The sequence below is a fragment of the Argentina silus genome (assembly GCF_951799395.1).
Source record: "Argentina silus genome assembly, chromosome: 13".
NCBI classification, from domain to species: domain Eukaryota; kingdom Metazoa; phylum Chordata; class Actinopteri; order Argentiniformes; family Argentinidae; genus Argentina; species Argentina silus.
The window spans coordinates 15,916,411-15,938,659 of NC_139667.1; the positions used below are offsets into that span (position 1 = coordinate 15,916,411).

General features: G+C 45.6%; 1 protein-coding gene across 1 annotated transcript in view; it reads right to left on the reverse strand.

Annotated features, from left to right (window-relative positions):
* Window positions 1–1,080: 1,080 nt before the first annotated feature.
* Window positions 1,081–22,249, reverse strand: part of stxbp6 (syntaxin binding protein 6 (amisyn)) — a 55,008-nt gene continuing 33,839 nt past the window's right edge. Inside the window, exons 3-6 of the mRNA XM_083683194.1 lie at window positions 16,276–16,406; window positions 15,840–16,008; window positions 6,137–6,294; window positions 1,081–3,575 (exon numbers count right to left, since the gene is read on the reverse strand). Coding sequence (XP_083539320.1) covers window positions 3,552–3,575; window positions 6,137–6,294; window positions 15,840–16,008; window positions 16,276–16,406 — 482 coding nt within the window. The 3' untranslated portion in view covers window positions 1,081–3,551. The remainder of the gene's footprint in view (window positions 3,576–6,136; window positions 6,295–15,839; window positions 16,009–16,275; window positions 16,407–22,249) is intronic.

Sequence of the window (22,249 nt, forward strand, 5' to 3'; positions counted from 1 at the left end):
TATATACTTTCAAAGCTGCAGGTTTAAGTGCTCCTAAACGTCAATGACAACACTAACTGCTACAGGGGTTTAGCATGTTAAATGCATACTGTTATCATAGGCAATCTCTCAAAGTGATGTGGCTGAAAGCCTATGAATACCTATGAATCTTTAAAACATCAAGTAAAACCAAACCGGGTATTTGAATATCTCAACTGACAGATTGCTAACCTCTGACTGTGAACTTGAATCCACCTCACTCTTCTACTCACCTCTGTCTGTGAACTTGAATCCACCTCACTCTTCAGTTGACCCCAGACAGGATGTTGTTCAATTACGAGGGCATTAAAGCCCGTCTGGTTGGACACACAGCAGTACATTACGCCATCCCAACCCAACTACACAACAGAGGGATTTATTTTTGGTTTTCTAATCTCTTACACAGACAGTTTTAATATTAAAAATAGCAGACAGTGTCTGAGTCCTTTCTCAATTCATAGAAAACAGAAAGCAATCAACAGGCAGCTTGGGTGGAATTCAATCAAATCCTGCCAGCACAATGCTGGGAACTGAGTTGGGCCATGTATTGTGTATGCACTGTTGGAGTGATGGAGGATTTGGGTTGGTTCAAACTGTGCCCTTGTAGCTGTAGGTCATTACTTAGTTTGCTATGTGGGTGTAGGACATTTCTATGACCTTATGAAACATCATAGAGGTTTGCAGATAGATCTTATACTGACATCAGATGGTGAAAGTGAGAACTGCAGTTTCTGTTGCGAGAGGGTCGGACACACCCTGCTCTTGACGATGAGATACCCCATGCTGTGCCACTGAAGTAGAGATGTGAGCAGGGGAGGCTGGTGGAGGTAGAAATCGGAGGACGGGCTCATTGTAAAGCATGGAACGGAATCAGGAATGGTAACGTGTTTGATACCATTCCTCATTCTGTTCCATGCATTACAATGAGCCCGCCCTCCAATTTCTACCTCCACCAGCCTCCCAAGGATGTGAGGTATGATATGGGACATGAAAAACATTGGATTTCGGCAGGATATACACATTTAATGATTTATACACAAAATAGTTATTCTTCAAACATAAGCAACATTTTACAGGTGCTAAAACATTGAGGGTGAAGTGTGTATTTATTAGCGTTAAATGGTACAGTTTATACTGTATAATACAGTGTATATTCTGTAAGGACAGGGAAGGACAGGGCATATCTTAACATACATATTTTGCATGTAGTGACTGTCCAAATGTTTACTTATGTATGGACAACATGATAAAAAAAACCTAAATGTGACAGCAGTTTTCAAAGAAAGCATTGTGTTACATTCAAACCTCACACAATATAAAGCAGATTCACATAGATTCAAATTTTCATTGTAAAATAGGTATTAGTCAAAATGAGATAAGTGAGATCTGACCAGCATTATTGAGAGCATCCCTCTTAACGATCAATACATTCCTGTAAACCATCCTATTTTAACATACTTTGACTTTCTGCATTAGAAATCACACATATGATCTCAATAAACTTACCACCACACTGTGCATCAATAATAACCCAGAAATCAAACCTGGTTCTAAACATACTTTACCTTCATGTTTTGCTCATCAATCTATCTATCAAGGCAGTGTTACCCTGGGTTACCATGAATGCCATCTTAAAAACATTACTCTTCTTAATCAAAACAAAATGTTAGTGAACATTAAGCTTAAAAGGCACTGATTTAAAACCATTGCACTTAGATGAAGGGACCTCACCTTTCCATGTTTAATATGAACAATGATAAAAATGTGTACATACTGTACGTACTGTAAGTTGAAAGCGACAACAATTTACTGTATTTGTGGCTATGAAATCTCAGTCACCACCTACAAGTTCTCCTTGTACTTACTCTATTTGTTGTTGAAGTGGATAGTGTGAAAACACACACCAAAGTGGGGTTAAAAACGAAACGTGATAATGCACTACAAATCAACAAATCACCAGTTCACCTCTAATTCATGATGGCATATTAAGATAAAAAGAAATAACTTGATGTTAAACTTGCTACAAAAACATTAGCCATAATAAGAAAGTCAGTTTCAATTTTTTTTTTATTAAAACAATGAACATCCAAAGTGTTAGGACTGAAGCGGACTAGAAGTTGAGGCAACTGGAACTTTCATACGAACATACAGTAACAGTGCTAGGCAAAGGTAAAGCTGTCGGTGCATTGTAACAGCACAACAGCTGAAATAGAAAACCCAAAACCCAAAAGCTTAATAAAACAAAACTCGGTCCACCTGTTGGGTGGTGTGTTTGCTTGTGAGGAAGCCACGGTTTGCAGTCAGTGGATAATACCGGCAACAATAAAACTACGACACAATGCTGCTATTGAAAACATGTCTATCTGGCGCTTTACACATCCGAAAAAAACAAGAGATAAACCCAAATTATACAAAAAGTACAAGGTGAGGACTTGAAGACTGGAGTTGAAATACAGCCAGGGGTGGATTTAAAACTTTAGTTTTAGGGATGATTCAACTGTACTGACATTGATATTTGTGGTACAATTATGCTTTTTACAATAGCTGAAGCTTGTTGACAATGGTACTTGTACTACTGTTGTCCAAAACCTCCACATGGACCTTCAAATTTTATCCTGACAACCAACTGCTTCAAGTGCACTTTCAAAATGTTACAAACAGTATAGCCTAGCTAAAACGCACATCTTTGCAATACCAACAACTCTGAAAAAGCATATTATATACCATCTGGGTTGGCCTAAACAGCAAACTAATACCGGCAGTAGTGTGGATGGTTGTGTGTGGTAGCCCTGATAAGGGACATTGTCCCTATAATCACAGTCTCACGCTTGCTAGATTTCATGAAATAATGTCTGCAACACTAAACTGGTCGTATCTGAAATGAATGGTCACAACAATTAAGACTGCCCAAACAGTATACTGTACTGCCAAATGACCTTGTGTCCATGTTTGTCTTGACGTCAATGTCAACGATATCACTCAGCTCTTCGGACGCATGTCAAGTCCCACTCTTCCAGCACTGAATATCAAGTCACTTGTTTTGAATTCCAGTGGAACCGAAGCATTGCATTTCTGGTCTTAGCACTCCAAGATTGGCGGTGAGGTGTGTCGGGGTGTGTGTGACTGTGACTGTGTGTGTGTGTGTGTGTGTGTGTGTGTGTGTGTGTGTGTGTGTGTGTTGGGGGGGGTGCTAATGACCATGTTTGTCAGTCAATGCTGTGTTTGGTCACGGCAGGAGTTTCTCTTGGGAGGTCAGAGGAAGTAAAGAAGGCGTGAACATTTTGTCAGAACTGTCCCAGAAGGTTCTTTCTCTCTCTCTCCCCCACCCCCCCCCCCCCCCCCCCCGCTCGCCGTCAGATCTTCAACGATAAGAATGAGTTACACCCCAAAAAATAACACAAATTAAAATGTTACTGTTGTTAACAATAGTAATGATTAAAACGTGAAATAATAAAAGCTGAAAATCCGTCCCGTGTTTTGCATCTGGCGCGCTCTGCGGACACCCCCCTCCCCCCTGAAGGTTTGGCAACGGTTTAATTTCTGTGCTTCATGGCGAGCTGCAGAAAGAGAGAGAGAGAGAGAGAGGGAGGGAGGGAAGATAACAGTACATAAAAGTGTAGTACTGTAACTCTACTACAGGTATAATACTGTATGAAAAAAACCGTGAGAAACGCCAAACGTCTCCCAATCAATTAAACCCAAACTAAAACATCTCCTCAACATTGTAACGGTACCAACTGCACAGCACTCTGACTAAATGAGTTTACAGAAGGTTGCCAGGTTGCCAGACAGACTGGATATATTCCATCTAAAAACAGCATCATCAACATTTACATTCGTCATTGTGAAAACTGCAACCGAGGTGAACCCCCCCCCCCCCCACCCACGATCAGCATATCGAGAGCCAACCAAAAACAACAAAGTCAGAAGGAACCTAATTGATGCTGCTTCTCTAGCTAAACAGGCAGGCGGTGGTAGTGAGTAATAGAACAGGGAGATGCAGGACACACATTGGGCTTATTACCTCTGCCTGGGAGGAATAAGAGCTATTAGGCTGCTCCTGCTCCTCGGGCGCTGCTAAGCGGCCAGGATCCAGGTTTTTTTTATTCAGGCAGTGACGGGGGACACTGTGACTTCATTCATCTCATTAATGAGGGGTCTAACGGGCCTGGTTGGGAGCTCGTTAGGGAAAAGGCCAAAGCCACCTCATCTCATTCACAACTTGAGTGGACCAGAGTGGAGATGCCCACGCATACATACATGCACGCAGACACACGCACGCACATACGATCACAAGTACACACACTCTCTGCTCACGTGCGCACGTGCACAAGCAACACACACACACACACTGCGATAGTGGAGCATAGAGGCCAGAGAACTGAAATCTACAGAGTGAACAAGAGGGGGCAGCAGAGCAGCACAGACGGCCATGCAGACAGAGCAGACAGGGCAGACAGGGCAGACAGGGCAGACAGAGCAGACAGAGCAGACAGAGCAGACTGGGCAGACTGGGCAGACTGGGCAGACTGGGCAGACGGCTGGATGGATGGATGGTACAGGTAGCTCAATAGCGTGTCTAATGAATTGATGTCACACAGATAGGCACAGCAGGTGAGACTGACTGCAGAGAGACAGATAGAGTCAGATTCAAGACGGCCTGCTGGAGAAAACTAATGCAGGGTCTCACTACTTACTTATGCCTCTTGGCAGTGATTTTGGCATTAAGACACCGGACAGTGTGCTCCTCACTCTACTCATACATATGGAACACGGGCATAATGAAGGAATACCTACATCTTTAAAAAGATCTATTGCATGCTTAATGTCAGGCCTTGGTCGTTGTCATTGCCAGGCAGGAAAGTCATGACTCCCCACTGCAGAAGGAGCTGTAACTACAGTATCTCTTTTACATCACATTAGCTGGTTATCCATGTGCACTGGAGGGCTCCAGCTTTTTAACAAACTGCCTCTGGGAAGGGCTTTAGTGAGTCTTAACACAAAAAATGCAAGCCAACCAATTAGTTAAGCAGCCCACAAAATTAAGCATCTAATGGCTTGAATGGAATGAGGGAGAAGCTGACAGTGTGTGTGAGTCTGTAATGGGGGAGGTTTATAGCCATTCTCCGCTGGGTTAGAGAAAAGCAGGGAAGCTTTTTCCTCAGCCTTGTCCTTTAATTGAACGCCGCAGGGGGGGGACTTCGTCTGTGGATAGCAAGAGGCCAAGTCCGTCCCTTCAAACGGCTTTTAATTAGCCCATCGTTACGACAATGCATTATTCAAAACCCATACTCATTTCTTTGTTGGGTGGGTTCAATTGTGGAGGGCTTTAGAAACAAACAAATGAGGTATCCCCCCCCTGTGGTTGGCTCATGTCTGCCCAATGTGCGTGTCCTCTAGAACAGCGGGACGGCGAAGCGGCGTGTATAGCGGCGGGTATACCAGGAGCAAAGCGGAACACAGCAAACGTTATTAGAAAGCTCAAAATGATCAAACCGTCATGGGAGTGCACTGGAAGAAGCAGAGGGAGATTCAACATATTTCCTCCCTGTTTTGCAGTAAAATCAAATTATGCTAATGGGGTCGTTAAGCGGCGTGTGATGAGTCCTCCTGGCATGAGAGGGATAGGGAAGGATAGGAGATGAGAAACCCATGCGGAGAGGAAGTAGGATGGAGGGAATAATAGAGAAGGAGTGGGAGATACACTCCTCTAACAAGACCATTAAACTGGGGGAAGAAGACAGCCGAGAGGCTGAGTAGGGGAGTGGTAGGAACAACTGCTGCTGCTGGAAATCACCTCAGGTTTTAAATACAGCACACCGCTTGATCTTTAGGCTGACTTGATCACTGACTTTATTTTGGACTTCATTATTTCTTTCTTTTTTGGACTATATTACTATATTAGATACTATATTACTATATTAGAATTCACACGAGTTGACCTTCTCCACGTACGGTGAGAAAAGAAAAAAATCAGTCTTGAATGAAGGATGAGTGAAAGTCAGGATTGTGACGATAGGGGAACGTTGTACTGTAACATTACGGGGCCGCCGTGTGACAGGAGGACGGTCGATATGTTTTTTTTCGTGGCGCGTTGGCGCCGCAGCGGCGGTCTCACCTTGTGTGCCGTGACGGAGAACACCTCGGCGCTGTTCATCATCTCGCCCGTCTTCTCCTCCGCCCGACCTAACCGCTCGCCGCGTTCGTTCAGCGCCTGGCTGGCCTTCTGTACTGCGCTGGTCACACTGTCTGCTGCTGAGTGGAGAATGCTGTTACCTGTGAGGAGAGAGAGAAGAGGAGGAGGGGGAGCAGGAGGGGGCAGGGGGAGGGAGAGAGGGAGAGAGAACGGGAGCGGGGAGAGGAAGGAGAGAGATAGACAGGGGGAGCGAGAGAGAGATACGAGAGAGAGCGGGAGGGAGAAAGAGAGAGATAGACAGGGAGAGAGAGATATGAGAGAGAGGGAGGGAGAACGAGAGAGAGACGAGAGAGGGGGAGGGAGAGAGAGAGAGAGAGAGAGGGGGAGGGAGAGAGAGAGAGAGAGAGAGAGAGAGATACACAGGGAGAACGAGTGAGATACGAGAGAGAGAGAGGCAGAAAAGAGGGAAAGAGAAAGGGAGCAGGGAGGAGAGAGAGAGAGAGATCATGAGTTCGCTGTAGAGTGGAAGTGATCAGAGTTAACATCCCTGTACAGCTGCTGCAGGTGTCGAGGAGAAAGTTTGAGACCAAACTTGTTCTCATCACTGACAAAGCAGGCGTCTGCGTAGCGCTGCGTCTTCATCAATCACCTGTTTCATTATCTAGTGGCGGTGCTGAGGTCAGCGACCCGCGTCACAGCGTGATTAGTGAGGGCGCAGGGAGGTAGAAACAAACAGCGGTCCTATCAGAGGGACATCCCGGGGCGCCCGCTAATGAGTTCCTTTCAAAGATTGGTTTCCTGTGAGAAATGAGCCAATGAAATTAACCTCTGTCACACACATGGTTGGCTGAGCTGCGACCTCATCAGTCTACCTCTCCACGTCTCCCACTGTGAACTAACACAAACCGCTCAGCTGTTTCAACACGTTCGAATCAGCTGCAGCTTCTTTTCACTTTTTATAACTCCAGCACCAGCTCGCTGGCTTCCGGGAACCCCTGGGGTGTGTGTGTGTGTGTGTGTGTGTGTGTGTGTGTTTGTGTCCTTGTGTGGTTGGGCAGGCAAGTGTGTGTGTGTGGGTGTGTATGCAAATATATCAAGGAAAGGAGAGAACACAGTCTTCCTCTGATAGCCCCAACCGTGAGGATGTTGCAACTGACAAGCTATTAATCTACAGCACTTTGGGGGGATCGCTGCTGTCGCTCGCTACGCTAACAACAAGGCTTTTGCTGGGGACGGCAGTCCCCCCGATGCCTTCTCTTCAGAGCGTCGTGCCAGTGCGACGGTAGAATCCGTGGCTTCGTGTAGATAAATCCGAGGGCGGTGAGCCACTTTTGGGCAGATACGTCTGTGTTGTATTTCTTGTGTTGTTGACACTGCTTGCAGCTTTGGCTGTCCAGGGGGACAATGGGGGGGACTTTTGGATGTGCGCTCCAAAGTTCTGAAGGAACCATTCTTCACCGGAGGACTGGTACCACAGTGTTCCGTGAGCACAATGGACAAAACACAGACACACAGACACACAGACACACACACACACACACAAAACAGAGGTCTGGGCTAACAATGTGCCCCTCTGACTAGGCTGTAGAGGGAAGCACAATAGACGTCAATGTAACTGATGCCTTCAGAGTCAGAAGACCACAGCACCCTGGGCCGAGGGGACATCCACTTTGAACTGGGAGTTTGCTACCCAACATCCGATGACTAATCCAACCAAAAGCAAGTACAGTATCATACAGCAGTACCAGTCACAACCCTCATTCAATAAAGTGTTTTTTATAGATTGACAATACAACCGCAATATTATACTGCCTCCTCTTTTCCTGATCTAACTGGGACTGGAAAAGTAGAAGTCATAAGACCGACACCTCCATATGTCCTTTGAGCCCAATGAATATGACATATGAAATGAAATACAACCGGTGCTGCAGTAGAGGAAGGCTGTTTTCATATAATAAGTTATGGGCGGCCCTGTTCCATCTACTGCCACAGGAGAGTCACGCCGTCTGCTGTGCGTCCCGCGGCGTGGAGGCAGGTAGGCTGGCTGATGGGTAATTTTGCGGCACTCCGTCACAGCAGGGTGCGTGACAGGTCCCAAAAGCAGACGGGGACACCAGCTGGTGATGCTTCAAAGGAAGTGAACTAACTTGATAAAGTCAATGCCGTCTGCTGGGGAAAAAAAGAAAAAAAAAAGAAAAAGCTTTCTCTCGGGTTCCTAGACTGACTAAATCGATCACGGACAGATACTGTAGCAGAATGCCCTTCCCTTCAGGCTCTGTGTTTCATAAGCGTCCAGGGAAGAGAAAGTTTCTTCTTTCCTTGTCTACTCTGCAGTCGCAGGGGACCAACAACATCAGTCAAAGCCATCAGCCTCTAATGTGGAAAGACTAACGCTAACTTCAGCTTACACGGAATACAATTATTCATAACCTAAATAACATGCAATTAAATAATAAGCTATGCTACAGTTACCTCAAAGCCACCCCCAACAACACTCCTGAGAGCAGAAGCACACGCACACACACACAGACACACACACACACACACACAGCACAAAACCTCTTCACCTTCACACAGATCCTCTAATCACCCCCTCTTGAGAGGGAGCCTAGAGAGACTGATACTCTTCTCAACCTCCTACACACACACACAACCTTCACTTTTTCTGCATCCTCCATATCCTCCATCCATCACTCACACACACACACTCACACACACACTCTTCACTTTCTCCTCATCCTCCATCCCCCACACACACACACCCCTCCCTCTCCCCTGCGTCTCACTCCATTCCCTGGGTTGGGCTATTCCGGCTCGGCGGTAGCGTGGGTAGAACTGCCCCCATGGTGAATGTAATTACAGAGCAGGCAAGGAGGAGGGAACCATGGTGACTATGACTGGTGTCTGTACTCTGTAGAGTTGATGAAGGTGCAGCATGGGGCTGAGTCAGGGGCTGTGTGTGCAAGCGTGCGTGCGTGTGTGTGTGTGTGTGCGTATGCGTGTCTGTGTATGAGTATATATGTACGTGTGTGTGTGTGTGTGTGTGTGTGTGAGTGCACAGCGATTCAAGTCTGTCTTCTTCCTCTGCTGTGACTATCCATGGAGGATGTTCCTCAAGGTTTTATTTCAACAACAAGCACTGCTATGCCACGTTTTTCCATCAACCAAAGCTAACCTCCATTCAGTACAAATGTCACTCTAGTGGGGTGAACAGTCAAGTAGGAAACATTGTTGACACCAATGTTGGCACATGTGACTTTGACATTTGTTATGATGTATTTCTGTTTCACTGGTCAAAGTCTTTGAAATGGGGCTTTTGTAAAGGTTCAGTGATTTTCCCTGTGAAGGAATCTGACCTCCCTGAGTGTAGGCTACATTGAGGACACTCCTACTTCAAAAATGCAGGAAGAATTTGTTTCGACACCCCCATGATATCAAAATGATCAGGGCGGGTCTGTAAGGCAAAGGGGTTGCAACGAAAGACCTTTTTTTCTGGCAGAAAAAGGAAAAGGAGGAAAAGCGAACCAAAACACGGCCCCACCTCAGGCTTCTGACCTCTAATCAAGTAATGGCAGGCCAACGAGCACCGTTGAGAACGGGACGATATTAATCAACAGGACCCTGTCAACAACACATGATGAAGAGGTCTATCGTCATTTACCGTCAAGGCTCTGTTGATTGGTTATGAAAGTGAGTGACCCAGTTTAACACCACTTCGCATGCACACGCATACACGCACACACACACACACACACACACACACACACACACACACACACACACGTACAGACAAGCACAAACACACATTTTTCGTATGTAAACTTAAACTAAGTGAATTGTCATATCTATTCTATGCCAGGATGGTGCCTTACTCTTTTTGGGTGTTTACATACATGCTCTTTTCAGTGGAGGTGAGTTTGTCCATTTAACACAACACAAGAGATGGATTTGACTACAAACCTGTAGAAATGTGTCCAGAACATTTGGTCTTTGCCCCTGTCATTGCTGCGTGCAAAATATCAGGCTGGTATGAAACGTGAAGTTATAATCTTGGACTAAGATTAACTGAGAGCCCATTTCACTTCATTATGTTCAAGTGATGATAACACATCAAAACAGATCGGAGTGGAACTCCCTCCCCTCCTCTCCTCTCCCCTCCCCTCCCCTCCGCTCCGCTCCTCTCCTCTCCTCTCCTCTCCTCTCCTCTCCCCTCCTCCCTCCTCCCTCCTCCCCCCTCCTCTCCTCCTCTCCTCCCCTCCTCTCCTCTCCTCAGTGTGACTATCACACCCTGCAGCTCAACAGAGACAGAGCTGCATATAATGGGCACAGCAAGAGGGACAGAGAGAGAGGGAGTAGTAGGGAGGGAGAGAGGGTGGTGGGGAGAGGGAGAGAGAGAGAGAAGTTGGAGGGGGGAGATGAAGAGAGAGAGAGCGAGGGCGGGGGAGGGGGGGAGGGGACAACAAGATTGATGCCACCAATGCAGGGTGAACTGAAATGCCAACAACCCCCCCCCAACCCCCCCCCCCCACTGTGCCAACAGCACATCCCCCCTGCTAGCAGACGCAAAAGCGCCCTACTCTCTTCCGCAGATTAGAAGCCAAATCCATAGGATGTTCTCCACCTCCCCCCTTCCCCCCCTCCATTGTTGCTGTTTAATTGTGTTTTAAGTCACTCCTCAATACACCTCCTTTAGCCATTTCTCTTCGTTTGCACGTGGAGGGGAGGTGCGATCTAACCGGAATCTCTTCAACGCTAAAGTTCACTAAGGAGGAGGAGGAGGAGGAGGAGGAGGAGACGGGGAGAGATCCTTCTGACATTTCCCCATGAAGAGGGAATCTGACCTCGCTAGAAGCAGAGTTACCCTTTAGTTTAGTCACCGCTGCACTAGCTAATAAGTGTGCAGTTAGCAACAGAGGAAGCTCATGGAAACAAACAAAGAACACTCTGTCCACACTATGTACTGTAGCACAGTGCCACTGACAACCAAGCTGTCACTACTGTAGGTATTCATGATTTGTACTGCTCTCTCCTCATGGTCAAGGTTGCAAATCATACTGAACCCACCATAAGCCTGTTCATATACTAGCCGTGCCGACAGCAGTTAGAAGAATCGTTTGCAATATAATTCATATTGATTTTGAAATATCTATAATATTGATCGTTAGTGGACTATAAAATGGTTATTTTATCATTGTACTGTCCTTGTGCGTGAGATATACTGTACCTTGAACCCCTCACAAAGAGTGAGTTACCCTGGTTCACCTGACAGCTTGAGGGGTGATAGCCAATCAACATAGATCACAAACTGTGGCTGGTTTTCAGAAAAAAACCCTCTCTCACAAAGACAGTATGGAGCATGAATAGCTCATCTCCTCCAGGGAGTGCACATGGATGCACTTCTAAAGACAGCGTTAGCGTTATCATTACTGATGATTCAGGGAACTTACCACTTGTTAGTGAAGGGATATTCATCATCTTGGTTAAGGTTTAGGGTTTGGTTTGTCTCCGTCTTACCTTGGCTCAGTAGGTGACTGACTTGACCGTGGTGTGACACCATCTCTTTCCTCATTCTGTTCAAAAAGATCTTGCAACGGAAAATGACTGAATTTACGGCTTGATCTTCTGCGACAAAAAAACATCAAGAAGAACGTCTCAATTTAGAATGTCAAGAAATAGCATTTATGCAGACAATGACTTTATTATCTTAGTATTACAACTGCATTTTGGACAATATTAAGTGTTAATTATTTTTAAAAACCTGTGTTACTGAAATGGCTTAATTCAAAGTGTTATCTAGTTATACTAGGGGGCAATTATAAAAACTTAAATGAAGGGTCATTGTCCTTGAATGTAATTATAAGTTTTTAGTTAGTGGACAGTTTTGAAGTTGAAACTGAGTTTTGTTTTGTTTTGAGCTTAATGGGAGGTGGACTACACAAAGTTTGCTTTGAGTTTCCCTTGACTGTATACTGCAAGTAGACCTATAAGGCGAGAGAAAAACAGATGTCTCCTAAGTGTTCTCCTGAAAGCTCGCATTAACAAGCTCTCTTCAAAGTAAAAAGGAGACAGCTAAACATTAAGCATGCAAAAAAGTGATGAAAGCGTAGCCAACGTCCTAATAAGACTTCTTACAGTCCAAAGCACAATCCGCGCCGAGAGACCTGCCGGAGTCTGTGGGAATCTGCGGGCCTGTACGTGCTGTGGACCAACTCTGCTCTGATAACAAGGCAATTACCACATTAGCCCGGCAATGCTGCTTTTACTTTAGACCCAATTACACGGCCCATCAAGTATCTAAAAACTAGCGCCTGCACGTGTGCTTCACACTTACGCCTCTACAAGGAGTTTCCTGCATTGGCTCAGATGTTGAGGGAGACTTTTAGTGTTTCACCGAAAGTACAACACAGTGATGAAGCTACAGCAACAACGCTACAAGACCAAGATGGAAGTCCTTGACAGAGAAGAAAAGTAACACAATACATGAAGTTGCCAGTTACGGTATCTGCGTGGTAATTTAAAAGGTAAAGTTACAGTACTTTATCATTTGTGTAACAGTATGTTCAAATGTTTCCTTATAAGCTTGTTCAGCCTCTTGGTGTCACCTTCCTTGATGCTGCCCCCCCCCCCCCCCCAAGCATACCACCACATATAGCACTGCGCTGGCCACCACTGACTGGTAGAACATGTTCAGCAGAGTCCTGCACACGCCAAAGGACCTGAGCCTTAGCAGGAAATAAAGCCAGCTCTGGCCCCTCTTGTACAGGACATCTGTGTTACCAGTCCAGTCCAGTTTATTGTCCAGGTGCACCCCCAGGTACTTGTAGCTCTAGACCACCTCCACATCCTCTCCTTGGATGGAAACAGGAGACAGGGGGACGCTAGTCCTCCTAAAGTCCACCACCATATCCTGTCTTGCTGATGTTGAGTAGCAGGTGGTTCTGCTCACACCACTCAACAAAACTGTCCACTAGTCCTCTGTACTCAGTCTCCTGGCCTCCACTGATACATCCCACAATAGCAGAATCGTCTGAGAACTTCTGCAGATGGCAAGTATCTGTGTTGTGCCTGAAGTCTGAGGTATAGAGTGTGAAGAGGAAGGGAGCCAGAACTGTCCCCTGGGGGGTGCCAGCGCTGCTCACCACCCAGTCCGATACACATCCCTGCAGTCGTACAAACTGTGGCCTGTTGGTCAGGTAGTTCGTAATCATCCACACCAATATCTGCCTGGTAGGCAAACTGCAGGGGGTCCAAGGATGTCTTCACCAGGGGCCTCATGTGTGCTAGCACCAGTCTTTCCATGGTCTTCATGAGGTGGGATGTCAAGGCTACCGGTCTACAGTCATTCAGTACACTGGGGTTCCTTTTCTTTGGTACCGGTACCAGGCAAGATGTTTTCCACATTGATGGGACCTTTTCCAGACTGAGGCTCAGGTTATAGAGGTACTGGAGTACTCCACACAGCTGGTCCGCGCAGACTGTGAACACCCTCGGGCTCAAAATAGGTTTAATGACAGTTACAACACAGGTATAGAGGCAACAAAGTAAAAAGTGTGACCCCCGAAAAATAAATAGCATTCAGCCTCATTATCATTCTGAAACAATCTTCAGATGAAGTACACCTCCGTCTGCCATATTGCGACATCTAATCTGTCCTTGAGATAAATGTAAGAACAACACCAGTCCTCATAACAATTTACAGATAATCCTCCTGCCCTTGTACTGTCAGACCGGTATCTCTCACAGCGCAACAACAAGCGTCCCTGAGACCCAGTCTGTCCAATTAATATCATGTTCCCTCATTCCACTGTGCTGTTGCTGCTGCTGCCAGCGTTCACGCGAAGACAACAAGCCGTTTCTTAATGATTACACGGTCAACGGAGAAGTGAGAAGGTATTGACTGGTAAACTTCTGGAGAATAGATAATTGCTTGTCAAGGTGATCCAGGGGGGAAGAGAAGAATGGCATTGTTCATGCTGCGTTAAGGCAAATCTAATAAACAAGATATTGTCGTATCCAAGAGTGTGTTGAGAGCCTCTACCCTTGCTGTGTAGTAATAGGCGGGCTATTAAACGTTCTTAGGTCACACGTATCACCTAAATTAAATCTAATCTATACAAGCCTACAACCTGCATGCATACAGTAAAGGACCACCATTATACTCATCATGTCAAACCCAACAAAGTCAGATTGTTGTGCCTATTGAATTAATTCATCTTGGGATCATGTCAAACGACTGTACAGTGTTGCTAAGACCTTGCTTGCCTATAATATACTAGTTATGAACATTATAAGCATAGAATGGATCTTGATTGTGGTCCTTTTCTGCCCTTCAGAGAGAGTTGGTTGCAGTCCATTTCAGAAGATCAGATTCCCACACAGTTATGGTCCCACACCTGAGCAGCGTCATGATATTTGTTTTGCACTGGTGTGAGACTTAAACTGGAGGGGACAGTTGTTGGCAGCAGGCTGGCGGTATCTCCTCTCCTCCTGTCACAATGTCTTTGGCTGAGCTGTAATCTCCACCGTCAGTCACCCCCCCCCCCCCCCCCCCCGACACACACACACACACCACACATTTCACACACACAGCCAGATAACTTCTATAGTTTGCCAAGTCAATAGCATCTTTCATTACATGGTGTGTCTTCTGTAGCCACAACCTGACAACCTGACTGCAAATCCTACTGAACAGCTCTGAAACAGTACTTCCAGGCTCAGTTCTGCCGTTTGACAAACACAGGTAGGCCTACAGAATGTATACATCCCCCAACCTACACAGTGGCCTCTGGCCCCCCTCCCAAGACCACCACACACAGGGTTAGAGACCATGGGGGAGTAGGATCAGAGCATGGTGCCAGAAATAACACCATGAATAATGAACAGGCCTGAGTATTGCTCAAAGATGAGGCTGGAGGGTAAACAGATCGATAGCCGATTAAACAGCGCAGGGTTCTTCAACACCCCCCCCTCCCTGGGTTTGAAGCCCACCAAAAAGGAAGCTTCGATCTCTCCCAGCACCCTCTGCCTCCTGTGAGATGCTCGCACTACTAAGCCCAGAGGGTGACTATAAAGTATATAGTTTGTTGATGTTGTTGATATAGCTTGTTGATGTCCAATTCATTGGTGAATCATTCTTTTTTAACAAGCCTGTGTTTTTGTGTTTCATTATTAAAGGAGGTGTGATTTAATATTCCTTGGGACAAAAGGTTAGTTCTCAATGGACTGGTTGTTCCAACCTCCCAGTGTCAACAACAGTACTGTTGATTAGATCATTAGGGCGTGTTGATATTACCTTGAGCAATAGAATCATTCAAAACCAATGGGAATAGTAATAACCTATAACACATCTGATATGTGATAACGTGACATTCTCTAGTGATCATCTTCAATCAGTGCGCAATGAGTGGAAAGCTTTAAAGTCAGGGTAATTTTCTAAAAGTTGGAAAAAAACAGTCCATGAACTTTGGAGTAGGTGCTTTCAGACTGTTAGTCTTGCTAAAAGCCATTCAATAATTAATTCACAAAGATGCCAGTAATTAAAAACAAATCAGGTGCCAGTAGGCTCAATGAATGATCAAAACATTATGGCGAACAGTCTGAGAGCTGTGAGTTCCACTCCACACAACCAAATATTTGGGGGTAAAGAGGGAGAGAGGGTTAACTGTTTGGGGTTAGAGCTCCTTACCTCCCAGCAGTTTGGACTGACAGTTGACAAACTCAGTTGACAAAGTCTCTGAGCTGTAGCGCTGGCAGGTGTGGTGGAGGACCTGGATAAAGGTGCACTTCTCGCCAGCCGAACCAGCCACCCACTGGTCAAAGGCATTGTCAAACATCAAGTCAAACTCTGGACAGTCCTTATATAGAGAGATGAAGAGAGAGAGAGAGATGAAGGGAGAGAGAGAGAGAGAGAGAGAGAGATGAAGGGAGAGAGAGAGAGAGAGAGAGAGAGAGAGACCAATTTACATGACATGGTGTCAAAATTGGAAGATGCCCATGCTGCTCCAATAGCATTTCAGCCACACACACACACACACACACACACACACACACACACACAGACACAGACACACACACACACACACACCTGTCCTGCTGAGACTACTACTGCCACACATACTCACTTTGCTGGAGTCGATGCCGTTGACCTGTCTTAGCTGGCTGATAGTCCACTGTGACCTCTTGGCGAAGGCTGAGGAGCCCTGGAACCGTTTCACCTTGGTGATGGACACGTGGGGCGGCTTCTTATTTGTCACTGTGGGAGAGACCAGGATAGAAAGTTATAAAACCGCTGTCTTTAACGCTTAGTTTGTTTAAAACAAACATGATGTTTATGTGGGAGTCAGCTGTTTAATGGAGTGAAGCTGGACGCCAAATGTTCCTGAAATGATGGTAGTTTTGAACCGCATGAATGTGGGTACAGGTTTTGAACATCAGACAATCAATAACACAAGCAGCGAAAGTGACATGCCTCCCCCATACTGTAGCTGCTATGTGCAGCAGCAACACACCAGTCTATTAACAACAGACATCTCATTGCTGGAGCCAAAAACAACAGAAGCTTACGATACGGTTTCCTGAGAGAAAGAGAGAGTACAGCCTAATCATGAAAAGGCCAACTCACTGACCAGGGGTTTGACATGATCATGTTATCCATTCTAAATATGTACACTAATCTGACATGTACAGCATTCCAAATGAAGGTTTTCCTCTTGTGTTTCTACTTTACAATGTCTTATTGCCTGATGGGGTGTAGTATGGCATCAAGACAAGAAAAAGTTCAAGACTTCATTGGTCTCCTCTGATAGTCTGAGGTTATGGATTGCTGGGTCTTTTCACACTTGGCCAGACGCAAACTCAAAACAACAGAAAAGCAACATCATTTTTCTTTATAAAAATGATGTATTGCCTCCAGTCTGCCATCGACTAAACTTAAGTGGATATCAAAAAGTGCTACAGCCTTGGGTTGGATAATTCCGTCTCAGAGAGGTGATGTGGTGGAGGGAAGCCTATAAATCAGATCATGTGTAGTAGTAGGGAAACAGGAACCTGTGTTCTAGCCACAGTGCTATGGCCCGAGGCCAGCTATCCATTGCAGCATCCACTTCCTGCCCCATGACATCATCACTATGTCCTGGGCTGGCCCCATCTCCCTCACCTCCCAGCATTCCATAGTTGACTCTACCCGGAGGGATCATCCTGCTCAGAGTTCCGTCATGTGTCTGTCCCGAGTCGCTGCAGTGCATGTGTGCAGGCTGGACGGAGACAGAACGCTCTTCTCTGTCTTTCGGAAGGTTCAACATGCTCCTGCGTTGTTTTTCCAGGCCCTTGTGTGCGGCCCCCCCCTGTTTCCGCTCTCTCCATCTGCCGGTGTGTCATCTTGGATAGGATAGACCCGCTTAGGTCAACTCTCTTCTGTTCCTGTTCTGCTTTCCATTTCCAATAACAGTACCATCTGTGTGGTTGTTATCGCTTTTTACCTCCGTTGTTTTTTAGGTATTTTCCCGTGGAATCCGGTGGACCGAACCCATCTCCTGTTATCTTTTAGATAATATAGGTAGGGCTCAATGTTGCATCATGCAATTTATTGTGATAGCGGGCTTCCTGGTGAGAAGGGATGTTTGGATATGTTGTGTATATCCATTTATACAGCTGTAGCGAATAGTGGAGGTAGAGTACAGGTCTTTGGTCTTTGGGTGTGGCAGTCAGGGACTGGGGGGGGGGGGGGTGACTTAAAGAAAAGATTCAATCATAGAATGGGAGAGAGCAGTGAGACCAGATTAGTCTCTGTTGAGGCGATAACTATACTACTGCCATATTGCCATTTGCCATCATCCCCCAGCCCACCCCTCAGCCTCCAGCACCATGACCCCCCACCACCTCTGGCACTGGTGCCCTGAGCTAAATGAAAAGTGTGAACTGCCTGCAGATCAGAAGACAATAGCTGTAGAAATAATGAAAAGGCAGAAATACATGGAGCTGAAAGTAAGAGCTCTATTGAATCAATTCCTGGATGCCTATAGCGGAGAGAATCACTTGAGTCAGTCCTTAGGAGTGGGAGCGTATCGAGGTTTGATGACATGTGATGTCATCGCCTCTAAATAACAACGTATGAAGAGAACAAAGTCATGGTGGGAAAACAGTGTGATGATAATGAACAGCCCTGACTGATAGATCCCTCATTTGCATATCCCGCAGTTCTCCGGCAAATCACAGGCTTTGTGGCAAGCTCGCTTTGAAAACAATCGGATCAATGCCAGGATGGGAATAACAGTTATGTAACACATAGGAAACAGCGGGGGGAAACACATAGGAAACTGTGAGGCGGGCGTCTTAAATGATCCGTTGCAGAAGTGAAGTAAAAACATTAGCCTAGCACATATTTATTAATATGCTTGCTTTGTTTCCCTATTTCTCTTAGAAGAAACATGAATGGCTTCGTCTCGACACCTCACCATTAGCATCCGTCAGGTGGTGAACTTTAAAGGCTATTCTGCTGTACTTTCAACACACCACATTGAGGTCTCAATTAAACTGCCAGACAGACACCTCTGAGCCTCTCCAATTAGTTTAATATGCTGCTGTTGACTCTTTCCTCATCTGAGTTTGGGTCTCGAGTATCAAGCAATTACTGAATGTCATCAGAGACCTTGGCTCTATTGTCTGAGTCAACAAAGCAAAAGTAGGGAGAAAGGTTATTATATGTGCAGTACCTCCCAGATGGAGACTATCATCTAGCATCAGGTTTATTAATGAAAATTTGTAATAAATAAATAATAATAATTTAAAAAAAACCTCTTAGCTTTCCAAGAGATAATATACATTTGAGATAAGCAAGGATTTTAATAATATTTGTGATATTCATCAATGATAAACACAGTAAATCTAGATGAACATCAACATGGATCTTGGATTATTTTCAGAAAAATGTCACTCAAGTAAGAGTCCTGTTGACTCAACACTGACCCAAACTCGAAGGGTGAGTCTTGACAATTTGAAGTAACCTCCTTTTCACATTTCCTAACTTTTATCAGTACACTTCTGAAAACATTAGGATGAAAATAAGGTACTAGAAAGTGACAGAGGAAATTATCCAAATCCAAAAGGGAAGAAAGCCAGGTTTTTTTGTTTTTACGATCGAGACGCGGACAAAGACATTTCCATGTGGGGTCGATGTAAACGGAAGGCCGCGTTGAGGTTCCCGTTCTCTCACACTCCGATGGTGACACGGTTTTCATTTCCTCCTGAGTATCAGGGCCTTGTTGTGCTTGGCTGTGTGGGCCCCTGCGGTCAGGGGAAAACTCATATACCAGACGCACACAGCCCAGGGAACTTTCCCAGACTAGGCTAAACCGAATGGAAACATTATCATAGTTGTGGTTGTTAACATAGCAACGCAGGCAAGGTTAATAAGGCTAGCGAAAACAATCGTTGTCAAGAGGTAGACATAATCGTGTGAGAAGTGTGCATGTTTGCGGCTTTGAATATCCGATCAAGGGAATAGAGAGTGTAAAAAGAGACAGGTATTGAGGTATATCTGAAAAGTACAATATGAATAGCATTAAAATGAATAGAGCACTATGAATGCCATGAAATACAATCTAAGGGAATCAACTCCAAACCAAACTAAGATAAAAAAATAACTGCACAAACATTTGAGCCAGCTTGTGACACAATGAAGGCTTATTGAACGTGGAGTTGGACAGACCACCCAAATAGGTAATGAGGCCAAGACTGGGCATACAATGACTATTGCATAATTCTGCTCGGTCCTCATGTCAACAACCACCATGATCAAAGACCTCCATCCCTTCAACAACTCTCACCACAGCATTGCTGAGTCCATTAGGGGGCAGAGGATTTTTCATTACACATGACACAACTGCCTACTGGAGTGACCGATGGCTTATACAGTATCAGTCCTAAGGGGGAAAACACACACACACACACACACACACACACACACACACACACCTTGGTGAGGCCCTCCAAAGATTTGCCAGTCCACACACAAACAAATAGTCAAGAATTGCTGTGGAAGAACATGATTACCCCACTTGCCAGTATCAGAGGTAACTTCAGAGCTCAATCTCACATTATAGGCCTTAGATGTGAACTCGGAACACATTTTCGGAGCCTGAGAATTGGTTCTCTATAAAGCTGAAATGTGAAGGGGCAAAATAAAGCGTTCGTCAGGCTCGGGGAAAGAAGAAAGTGCTCTTTGATTTGCCCTGGCCCGTTTAGCTCTTTCTCCCTCTCAGTCTCCCCGTCTGTACGATGCATTTCAAAGCGTTCTCTAGGCCAGGTGGGTTGAGGCTCTCTGGAGAAAACCAGACTCTTCAATCCCAGCAGTCAATCTGTTCTCCAGTGTAGCACCAAGAGAGAGAGTAACCATGGTAATCAACTCTGCACGGCACAGAAGGCACCTGCTTAGCGGGGGCTGGCCGGGGCTGGTTCATTTAGGGACAGAGGACTAAACTTGTTTACACATGAAAAGGCCTGCAGGTCGGCTCACAACGAACAACTCACCCTCTGCAGTACAGTATATGCCCCTGCGTTCGTTATCGCCCACACTGTGAAACTCTGTTAATGGTCAACTTACTGAGAGAGCAGAGAGGAGAAGAACTGCACACAGTGTCTGTAGTCTTCACGCTTGGCTGAAGGCCTGTCTCGGTGAGCAGCAGTAGTTGAGGAGTGCTATACTCAAAGGACGGGCTGTCCATATGTATGCACATATTAAGCAGAAGAGGGCTCCACTCCAGTAAGCCGAGGTCATCCTCCACTAGAACCACTGATACCCCTAGGGATCCTCGGGAGGATACAGTTGGTTTAGGACCTGCATGCCAAATTATGTACGGAGCTTGGAAGCGTTCTTCTGGTCCCTATCCCATCTGTATCACTTAACACTGAAGCTCGTTGGCATGTGTCGGGATAACAGGGTCAAATGAACGGTTTAGAGAGAAGAGAGTAAACTCTTTGGGGGGGGGGGTTTGTGAGGGCTAAGTGGATGACTTTTCACATTCTGCCAAGGCCACCTGGAACCTTGGTGTCAGACCTAAACAAGGAGGTGAGTATAGAGAGGTAACTAAAAACCAGAGAGTAACATGTCAAAGATCAAGCTATTTCTGTACATGTTGTTCTTCCAGTAACCTCCAGGTAACGCCTACAGAGACCATAGAGTGCTCTTACAGTATGTCTGTGAGTGACAACATAATAAGAAGTCACAGCTAAGTCATGTCTTTAGACTTAAAAAGCTTCCCCCCCCCCCCACACACAGCCAATGACACGAAGTCCAGACAATAGGGATAGCTTAACACTCTGTCTTAAAGGGGCTGGAGTCAGGTTTCTCTGTACAAAGCTGGTTATTAGTCCTGTGGGAGCACATCTTTAACAGTGTTCTCAGTCCGGAGCCAGGCCTATTATTACTGGTCTATTTTGAAACATCCCTAGTCTGGTGGAGCGGGAACACACTGTTACCCTGTGAGAAAGCCTGTCACTGTAACAAACTCCAGTGTTGGCGAGGCCATCCACAAAAGCCCCAAACAATCTCGTCCACAGTTAATTCATGGGCTGACACACAAGGCCTGCAGCGTGGAGGCCCAGGGAGTACAGCATGGTGGCTGTGCCGTGGTAAGGCACCAAGTGGTTGAGTACAGGAGGCACAGCATGGTACATCGGCTATAGAGTGGAAGGCCTGCTTGCTTCAATGCAGTGGTAGAGCATATAAATCCCTCACTCAGACTGCACAATGCAGACACCATCCATCCGCATGTGACGGTGGAGAAACACTGTTTCATTTGTCCTCAGAAAATAATAATGTGCTTTCTCTGCAACAGTGACAGCTTTATGATGCTGAAGACAATGATATAGTCTTTAGTGTGAAAAGCTTCTGTACAGCATGTACCCACAGAGTTGGAGCACATTCAAGTCTTACAGGAGTAACTTCGCACCCTTCACTTCCAAATGAAAAGGATAACTTCCAATTCAAATGAGTTTTTTTATGGTTATATATCTGTTTAATCTCTCTATAATCATGTGTCCACTGGGTATTTGAAATCAAAAGAGCCTTTGCGAAGGAGAACAACAGTCGGATCCGGA